This window comes from Pundamilia nyererei, unplaced genomic scaffold (assembly GCF_000239375.1).
Source record: "Pundamilia nyererei isolate P.nyererei 1_Seehausen unplaced genomic scaffold, PunNye1.0 scaffold00273, whole genome shotgun sequence".
NCBI lineage: Eukaryota > Metazoa > Chordata > Actinopteri > Cichliformes > Cichlidae > Pundamilia > Pundamilia nyererei.
The window spans coordinates 567,385-578,011 of record NW_005187674.1 but is presented as its reverse complement, the minus strand read 5'-3'; the positions used below and the strand labels follow the sequence as shown (position 1 = coordinate 578,011).

General features: G+C 43.3%; 1 protein-coding gene across 2 annotated transcripts in view; it reads left to right on the top strand.

Annotated features, from left to right (window-relative positions):
- otud5a (OTU deubiquitinase 5a) overlaps positions 1-10,627 on the top strand; it is a 36,381-nt gene that overhangs the window by 20,493 nt on the left and 5,261 nt on the right. For both annotated transcript variants that reach the window (XM_013915224.1, XM_013915223.1), the window contains exons 3-8: positions 4,942-5,006; positions 5,094-5,250; positions 5,320-5,468; positions 6,987-7,172; positions 8,693-8,897; positions 9,039-9,110. In XM_013915224.1, the coding sequence (XP_013770678.1) occupies positions 4,942-5,006; positions 5,094-5,250; positions 5,320-5,468; positions 6,987-7,172; positions 8,693-8,897; positions 9,039-9,110 (834 nt within the window). The remainder of the gene's footprint in view (positions 1-4,941; positions 5,007-5,093; positions 5,251-5,319; positions 5,469-6,986; positions 7,173-8,692; positions 8,898-9,038; positions 9,111-10,627) is intronic.

Here is a 10,627-nt window from a genome sequence, read left to right as displayed (position 1 = left end):
GTGTGTGTGTGTGTCATAAGTATAAAGCACCGCTGCTCAGGTCACGGTCACCTCAGCTCGACAAACAAGTCTTTTAGTCTTTTAAACTTGTCAAAGTGTCAGGTCAGCTGGAGCTGGTCACTCAAAACCGACCCAGAGTCAGTGCACAGACACACACAAATACAGACACACAAATACAGACACCTACACTGAGCTGTGAGGAAATTCCCTCTTAACTTTCCCCTTGAATTCTCTGCAATCTCCTTGTGAATCTCTGAGTTCATGTTGCATTATTTACGAGTAAATAAGTGACTCAGTGTCTAAAGAAACAACACAGTTAAACTTCTGCAGAATCAAAGAAAGGTCAGGCTGCAAGTGAAGAATGAAGGCGTTTTTGAAACATAGTAAGAAATACTTCAAAAATAGAAGAAAACTATAAAACAAATCGTATGAAGAATATGAAAACTAGTCAGACAATTATACCGGTAGATAAAAATGTGTCAGAATTTGACATTTTGATTGGATTCACAGCTCTGAGGGTTGAAACAGCTGGATAAACAGCTGCAGGGAGGTGGACGTTGTGGAGCGAGGTCGTGGAGCGCCAGCTCGCAAACACAAAGAAGTTTTTGGGGTCAGTTAACTGCAGCTGATCTGAACCACTCGTACGTTTACCTTCAGGTTTTGAACATATTAAAGGACCTAACAAAGTCGCCGCACTTCTCTGTTTGAGGTCGCCTGATGTTATTAAAGCTGACCTCTGACTGGAAGTTGAGGTTCCTGCTTGACAGTGAGCTTAATTCTGCAGAAGGAGGAAGGACGTGAGGCCCAGCGGCCCACACGTCACGTCACTGTGGCGCCTCTGTGGTCCGCGGCCCGCTTCCGAATGTGTAAAACAGGGGCGGAGCTTCGGAGCTGATAAAGTTCTGCAGAAGAGATGGTGACGTCCCTCTGCTCTCTGATTGGTCAGCTGGAAGCTTGATTACCAAGATATGAATACTGCTACCAAGAATGTTGGTTCTGCTAATATTTTCAATGTCTGATATTTCTAATCAATAATAACTTGTTTTTATTGATCACTATGAACAAATACTAATAATAATGAGATCTAATCAGCAGCAGGAGGATCTACATCCCTTCTGTCCATGTTAGTGTCCAGCTGCTGGTAATTTAAAGCTTGCTTCTGAACTTCAGTACCCAGAAGCCTTTGCTGGTGTTGGCGGTCAGGGTGGAGTCAAACTGCGAGTTTCAGATAAAAACTTTATCGACAGCAGTGGTGTAACAAACAAGACGGACACGGTTCTGTGAGGGCCCACCTCTTTCTGAGAAAGCTGTCCAAGCTGACCAATCACAACGCTCGCTGTGGTTTATGTGTGCGCGTTTGTGTGTGGGTGTGAGTGTGTGTGCATGGGGTTTATTATTAATTCTGCAGAAGTCTATCTGTCGTGGTGTGTGTGGTATTTCTCAGCAACCAACTCAAATTCGCCCTTTTGTTTCCTTTTCCTCTGCATCTTGTCTCTGCTCATGTCTCCTACCTCATTTCCTTGTGTCCTGCCTCATCTCCTTGTCTCGCATCTCCTCTCCTAGCTTTGGTTTCCTCTTCTGTTTTGTTTTTCTGCCTTATTTCCTTGTGTCTTCTATCGTCTCCTGTTTGTCTCCTCCTATGTTTCCCTTCTCCTCTTGTTGCCTTCTCTTCTCCTTGTTGCATGTGTCCCTTCCTCTCCTGGTTTTCTGTCTTTTGTGCTTGTCTCCTGTCTGCTTTTCTTGCGTCATGCCTTTGTTCAACAAACTCTCAGATGCACCTGTTGCTGCTGAAAAACACTGAACCTGCACAAACCATCTCGCTGCCCAAGCCAAACTTGGCTTCCAAGGCTTCACGTAGGCAAAACGTGGTCCAAGGGTGGTTACTGACCCAGTGACCAACAGATCCTGGCGATCCTGCAGTGAAAGGGATGCAGTTTAATGCACCTTGATGCTTAGCAATAAAATAGTCTGAAGAAACGTGCAAAGATGGACGAAGACAACAGTGGTGTGAAAGTTCACGAGATCTTTTGCAAACTCTGCCAGTCAAAGTTGTGTCTTTTTGGATGAGCTGCAATGAAGAAAAGGTGTAATGATATCAAACATGTTTATTCTATCAAAAAAAGCCTGAAATTAGACAAACTGACGGAGTTTTTGGAGTTTGCACTGTCATTTGTACCAAACTGTCACAACTTTAGCAAAACTGAAGTTTTGCTAAATTTTATTGCAGCATTAAACACGTGTCTGCATCAATACAATCACATTAAAAGTCATTTAATCCCAGCATGAGTCAGTGTGGCTATCTGCAAAAAAAAAGAAGCTGCCCTTCTTTTACACCATTTTTCTGAGAACTTGTTGGTCAGTAAACTGTGGTTTTTGTGCATGTGTGACTAACCCGCGGGTTAACCTCGCTGCGCTCCAGATCCTGCACCGGGGTGCATGCCACTGCTCTGAGTGGGAGATTACTGGGAGATTCCCTCTTGAATGTTTCTGAGATATATATATATATACAAACACACACACACACACACACCTGCTGCTGCTGCTCAGCCGTGTGTGTGTGTGTCAGATGTGTTATGAGTGTGTCACTTTGCAGTCATACCGCCATGTTTATGCACAAAAACACGAAGCAAACCGCTAGTGAGAAAAAGGAAGTCATCGGGGGGGTTCTGAGAATTACTGCGGTGACAGATCATGTGACTTTCTGTAAACTGAACCGAAATGGGGCTCATTTACATCCCACCGCCATCTCAGACAGGAAGTGTGTTTGTGTGACATTATTTTTGTTTGTTGACTTTTTTCTGCTTCTCTATTTTTTTGACATGTAACACAAAAACTGGCTAATAAACAGTGAAAATAATCTACATGTGAAATCAAAGGGAAATGAGCGACAGATTGATCAATTAATATTGTTTTAATTTGTTTTTAGTGTTTTTAGGTTGTTGTTTTTTTAATCCAACACTTGGCTTTGAAGTCGGGCTTCACAGACTAACTATTATGCATCAGTTGTCAGCAGCATAAGTTTTGTCACATCCTTGCAGCACTGAAAGTGTTTTTTGCTTTTTTTTTGACCAGTGCAGAAAGTGCATTGCTTCTGTGCAGACTCAGGACCAGCTGCAAAGGGCCGTGCAGGCAGTGCAGGGGACACTAATGCTGCAATTATGGCTGCAACATTGGTCCCTTGCTTGCATGCACAGTTGTGCAACTATAATGGCGGGCGCTCAGGCCACCCTGGACTCGCCAGTCCTCCTTAGCTTTTTGTTCCCTTTCCACACAAAAGGTCAAATCAAAATTTTAAGGCACACATGTTGTCATATCTGCACAAAACAGTGTTTATGTCCTCCAATTACAAGCATTCCTGAATTATTATTATTATTATTATTATTTTGAATTGTCAGATGAAACCACTTTTGAGCGTGATGCCTGCAATTGTTCTACTTTGCAGTAATCCTCACTAGCTTATAAATTATAGATCAGTGCTCTTTTACAGCAGACAAGGGTTTTATCAGAAGGGATGTTTGGTTTCCAACTGTCTCTTAACTAACACCAAGATGGTGTCTTAAGTCTTTCCAGCCAATGACGCGCTCAGGCTCCTTACATCAATAGTATGAGGCTATAAAATGTAACTTTTACAGTAAATTGAAATGTCTTTTTCTGCAGCTAGAGTAGTAATGTTTGGTGAACACAAAAATCACGAAGCGCACCTGAACTTGGCTTAAAACGCACTATTTTGGAGCCACGTCCTACACGTCATAATCTAGAGCGTGAGCTGAAAGAGGAGACGGAGTGATCATAGAGGCATTTTCAAAGTTTTCTGCTGCAGTCTCCGTCTCTGTGCAATTCAGGAATCTCTGACCTCCTGCAGTGATGTATTGACTAAATGCCGGTAACACTGACCTGCTCAAAGTTTAAAAAGAATCGAGAGCTGCACCACAAGCCAAAACCAAACCAGAACACAGCTGTTCTCATAGGTTGACGTGACCTTTGTGCATCCACTGCCATTTGCAAAGTTGTCAACGTCAAGCAGAAACTTCCAGTAAAACTTTCCACACTGAAATATTAGGCGGCCCGAGAGGGATTCTTTAAAAACTTTGCGTACATGAATGCATGCAATCATGCATGCACATGAATTAAAACAGTTTTTTTTAAAAAGCTGCAGAGGCCGAGAATGAGGACTGAAAAGAAGAGACAAAGCTTTGCGTAGTCTTAAAAAGACAAAACAGGGTCCATACTCCAATTAACAGACTGCAACAGTGCATGATGCTCTCATTAAAACTAACCTCTCTCAGGATCGCCTAAACCAAGCTCACTGTTCTGAGTGAGTCCAGTGCTAACGAGTGACGTCAAAGGATCACAAAGTGACCTCACTAGCCTCAAGTGACTAGTGGAAAATTAAATCCGCTTCCTCGTGGAAATCACCTACAGTATTCCTGCACATCCTGAAAAAATCTTAAAAGTCTTTAGAATTCATCCAAATATCAGTTTTGCTGGAGCTGTCACAGCGACAGGTCTCTAGTGATTCACAGCAACAGGACAGTTCATTTTTTTTATTGGAGTAAAAATGTCTTCAGTCATTCAGAAGTCTTAAAAGTGCTGAATCCGTTGGTAGCCTGGATGCTCGTGTCGTTAGCATGTCTGCTGGCCGGCAGTGAGATGGAGAAAATCAGCCATCATTGTTAAACTGACCCTGCACATGTATGCAGGCATTTCAAACTGACTGAAATCAAGACAGAGAAATTAGTTTGCTGGTGGTGGATGCGAACAGCGACGCGCCCCTAATGTATTCGTATTTTTCAGTATTTTTGGTTGTTGTGAATTAGTTATTAGTTTAATTCTGAGTGGCATTGATAAAAACCTCTTAAATCTGTTTAATGTTCTGGCAAATTACCAGCATTTATACTGAATCCCAAATGAATTGACTCGTCCTGTGTGTCTGTGTCTCAGCTGATCAGGTGTATGGAGACCAGGACATGCATGAAGTGGTGCGGAAACACTGTATGGACTACCTGGTGAGTAGACGCGTCCTTTTTTCCTCCTCCTGTGTTACTCTTACAGTTCGAGTCTGTGTTTATAAAGTTTTTGCTTTTGGCGTTCAGATGAAGAACGCAGATTATTTCTCCAACTACGTGACAGAGGACTTCACCACATACATCAACAGGAAGAGGAAAAACAACTGCCATGGCAACCACATCGAGATGCAGGCCATGGCGGAGATGTACAACAGGCCAGTGGAGGTTTACCAGTACGGCACAGGTGAGTCGAGAAACAACCTTCATCGCCGTCAGCCAGTCGCATCCATCTAACAACCTCCTCTTCCTCCAGAACCAATCAACACTTTCCACGGCATCCATCAGAACCACGACGAACCAATCAGAGTGAGCTACCACCGCAACATCCACTACAACTCCGTGGTTAATCCCAACAAGGCCACGATCGGGGTCGGACTGGGACTGCCCGCCTTCAAACCTGGGGTACAAAAACCAAACTCGCTTAGCACATCAGACTGACTTTAGTTATCCTAAAAGTTGGAAAATCCCAGTTCTGCAAAAACACAACAAGTAACACAATAAATAAGTAGTAAAGCTCAAGAAAGTAGAGCATGACAGATTGGTAAGTCAAGCGAATCAAGCTTGATTTTATACACCTGTGGCCAATGAAGTGTTTGAAACACCCGAGTTCAACGATTTGGATGGGAGAGCGAAGACTCCTGCCTAATCCACCTCCATACCATCAGAGATGCAGGCTTTGAACTGAGCTGCATGGTCTCTCGCCTCCATAGCAGGACAAAATTCAAGTTGTCTGACCACAGAACAGTTTTCCACTTTGTCTCAGTTCAATCTAAATGACCTTTGCCCCAGAAAAGATGGCGGCAGCATTTCTGGATCATGTTCACGTGTGGTTTCTTCTTTGCAGCTTTAACCTGCATTTGTTGTTTGAATGGCACAGAGAACAGGCTGTGTTCACAGACCGTGATTCCTGGAAGTGTTCCTGAGCCCATGCACGGATTTCCATGACAGAATCATGACTGTCTTAAATGCAGTGCCGCCTGACAGTCCAAAGATCACGGGCATCCAATATTGATTTTCAGCCTTGCTTTCTGCGCCAGAAATTTCTCAAGATGATGTACTTCAGCATGCAGAGTCCAGTTTTTTTGGAGACTGGTGAACCTCTGTCCATCTTTAGTTTTAAGAAACCCCGCCTCCCCAAGACGCGCCTTTTACACCCAATCGTGCTGCTTACCTGTTGCCAGTTAACTTAATTAGTTGCGAGCTTTTTCTCTCAGTTTAAACAGTTGACATGTTTTCTGTGTTGTATTGTGAATAATCGAAGGGTTTGCTGGTTCCAAATCATTGCATTCAGTTTTTGATTACACGGCGTCGGGGTTGTTGCGGTCTCACGCCGTCTGTTTAACGGGCCTGAGAACAACTTCTTGAAACATGCCGTTTATATGTACAGTAGAGGGGGCAGATCAAAGCCTACAAGTCTCAAACTTGGCAGGGTTTTTTGATGAAAACTTTCCTGTGAGTGCTGTTACGAAACATTCGTCTACAGCTCCAGCGCTTCAAGATTTGTGATGCAGAAACGTATTTTTATGTAGATGCATGCCTGTTTTCAGTTCAGCGACTCTTTGAAGGCGCCGTTTCCGTCTGTGACTCCATATCTCTGCTGCTGCGTGGTTTCAAAATGACAACAGAGATATGAGATGGTCTCAAATGGATGCTCAGCCCCCCTCTTTACACTTTATAAAGATGTACTGAGTTTTATCACCTTAGCTGAGATTGTCTGTGTTAACCGTCCTGCAGGCAGAAGTAAAATTTATGAAGGACTTTAAGTTTGACACATTGTGCCTTGTTTTGTCTCCTTTTCCCAGTCACTAATAAAATCTGACCAAATCCAGGGTTAAAGAAAACCGCTGTTCTAGCTGATATTTAGCCTTTTAGCTCAGGGAGTTGTGTGTGTATAATAAATATATTTCCTCCTCCTCGCAGTATGCGGACCAGTCTCTTATGAAGTCGGCCATCAAGACGTCAGAGGAGTCGTGGATCGAGCAGCAGATGCTGGAGGACAAAAAGAGGGCGACGGACTGGGAGGCCACCAACGAGGCCATTGAGGAGCAGGTGGCCCGGGAGTCTTACCTGCAGTGGCTGCGGGACCAGGAGAAACAGGCCAGACAGGTGGGACGGGGGAGCCGGGCCATGAATATTCACTGAAAATTATTTGACTCAGAACTGTGTGCTTTTATTTCACTTTCGAGAAAAACCTGTTGTTCTAGCAGCAGAATCCTTAAACCATCCGCCCTGTTTTCGTAACTGCTTATGTAATGTAGGAATGTGATGGATTTACTTTCATTTTTAATGCTTTCAGACAAACCATACAGACAGATATGAATCGTGCTTTCAGCTAAACACCAACTCAGTCGATGGTCATTTTAAACAGGACCCACAGTTGGACCTGGAACAAAAATCAGATTGCCATAGGTGACCCTAACCGTCACTCACTGTCGGGGTTAAAAGGTTTTGAACCTTTTCACTTTAATTTGTCGCCATCATTTAAAACCCCACAGAGCCAGCTGGCTAATTTGTGCTTTTCTTTGAAAGAAAATTATACAGCAGTTCATATCAGGCCACCAAAACCATTTATTTACCTCATTCAGCCGAACGACAGATGAGCTCGTGCCACAGCGAGGCGACAACACTTCGACCGTGCATCGGTAATTTACAAGAGTCGCTGTTCCTCCTGCAGTACCAATCAGACCTGAATCAAATGTGCTCGTCCAAATGAACTAAAAACTGTGACTTTTGATGGATTGTGAGCCACACAGTTGCTTTTGTCGACCATGTATGTCAGATACAAAGACAAGGATACCAACTACCCATACCCATCATTTCATTCACTCTGACACACCCGGTGTTTAGTTTGCATGTTCTCCGTGTGCTTGTCCCGGTTTTCCAGCAGAGCATCGATTTCTCCCGTCATAAAAAACATGCTTGTTAATGCTCCCTTTGTCGACCCACTCCTGCAGGAGCTTCCTGGTTAAACAAATATAACTGATGGTCAGGTGGAGGTGTTTTCCACAGAGTGAGACGCCTGTGAAGCAAATTGCCTCAAATCCCCTTAATAATGAGTAGGGTTTTTCCTTGTTTTTATAGTCGGTAGTTTCACTTTGGAATACCAATGAAGGTCCTTAAAAAAACCAAAAAACACCAATGTTCAGAGTTAAAATATGAAGAAGCTGCTCAGCACTGATTTGTTATATACAGCAACGACTGAATTAAGAAGATGTAAAATGAAAGATGCAAGCAGTATGCAGAAAAACTGCTGGATATTTAAATCTGGAAGATTTCTTGTAAACTGCAGGCTGACACAAACCTTCCCTGTTTCTAACAGAGATATCTGCAGCATTCAGGGGAAGTTTAAAGAGGAGCCACAATAATAAATGAATATGCTATATTCTGATAGATTAGCAGGATATACAGTAAATCAGCTGGTTATTTGTGGGCCTGTAAAACAGAAGAAATAGCCATTTATATTTGAACCTACTGACTCAGTGACTTAAAAAGCATCAGTTCTGTCTGCTTTAAACCGTCCTGTCAAATAAAGGCATGAAAAATAATGAAAAAAATGTCTTAAATTCAGTTTAAGTGGATGAAACTTTGCTGGTGTAACAAAAACTAAAACTTTTCTCTTTTTTCAGCCTCGTAAGGCCAGTGCCACCTGCAGCTCGGCAACAGCGGCTGCTTCCAGCGGGCTAGACGACTGGAGCGCTCGGTCACCACGGCAACGTGACTCAGACCCCTCCCACTCTGACCTCACAACTCCCCCATCAACCAACAACAAGCCCCCTTCCCCTGCAGGAGCTGCCCTCATCCTGAGCAAACCCCCCTCCCCCTGCGCCCCAGGTATAACACACACATATGTACCTTGGCTCTAAGTCTGCACACTAAAACGTACCAATCTGCTTTATGAGGACTTAATTGTGTCCACACAGTGTGAGCTAATGTTTTTTCCTGACGTACCTGTATGTATCTCGGCCTGTGCAGGTCCCAGTAATCAGAGTCGTCACCATTTGGAGTACAGAGCCATCATGCAGGAGATGTCACCTACAGCGTTTGGTAAGCGTCACACACACTCATTCACACCTTTGAGGACCTTATTTTTTATACTGTGCGTTCCTGTGACGTGAGTCTGTCACACGGCCCTTTACAGGTCCATTCCACACAGGTTCAGACTCCACGTTCACACATGTAAAACTGTTTGTCATTTCTGAATGGCCCAATCAGACTGCAAAAGCTGCAGTTCCTCTAATGGCCACTTGAGGAAGTTCAGTCAGTCCCCACAGACTTCCATATTAATATGTCTAACTTTACAGAAGAAATAAACATGTTTACAACCTCATACAAAACAAAGTTTTGGCTTCTATGTATAATTTCTTTCTCCATGGCAACAATAATTTTTATATAGAACTTCCTCCCACAATCATTTTGTTAAGGCTCGAAGGTTTGGGTCAACGCTGGTTGTGCTTTGCTAGCTGTCTGCTAGGCTTCACATCCACTAACTGAAGTTTGTGCTGTTGGCACCTCATGAAGCGTATTTACGGAAATTATCTGACAAATAATATTACTTTAGAAAGCTGTCTGATAAAGATGGACATGGCCACCGTGACATCGCCCACTGATCTGCATTTTGAAGACTTAACATTAGCATGCTGGTGTTTTGGAGCCATAAGTTGGATTTGGATTGTAGGGTGGAATACTAATTTATCAGCTACTGTAGTCATCAAGTTGTCAGCCATCAGCACAGACCTCCTTACAGTAAGTCATAATATTTGTTTGATAACTTAATTTAAAACTGCTCCAAAAGTACAAACACAGTAAAAAAAAAAACAAAAAAAACACGTCCAGTTCAGATAGCCACTGGCTACAGTTCCTGCGCCTGACAGTCATGTGTGGCCATGTATCTGTGACTCAGCATTTAAAGCAGGTCATCCACTAATAAGAAAGTCAGGGGTTCATTCCTCAGATCCTCCACTCTGCATGTCAAGTGTCTTTGAGCAAGATACCTTGATGCATGCATCGTAATGTTTAAATAAATCCGCTTCCTCATTTATGAGGCATAGAAAAGTGCTTGTATGAATGTGTGTATGACTGGGTGAATGATGCTTTGTGGTAGAGTAGAAAAGTGCTACTCAAGTAGCCGTCCATTTACCATTTACTCTTAACCATAGCTTCCATTCAAAGGAAGCATGTGCATTTTCTTTGCACATGTGTAGAACAAATCTGGGTCAAATGCTGACACCCTGTTAGCTTAGTAGCATTAGCGTGCTAAGTTCCACCCTCCAGTCTAAATATGGTCACTTCTGGTTAAAAAAACCCCATCAATGTCGAGGCTTCAGAATGCAGATTGTAGACACCAGTCGGGGGCACATTACAAATGGTGTGGTCCTAGTTTTGCAGAGATGTCCCTCCAAGGTGTAAGTTTCCTCCTGGTCCTCAGAAAGACGGCTATAACCGTACACTCGTGTAGCTGACAGTCACTTTGTTTACAGTCAGTCCTCAACAGGAAGCAGCTGAGCCGTGTGTGTGTGTGTGTGTGTGTGTGTGTGTGTGTGTGTGTGTGTGTGTGTGTGTGT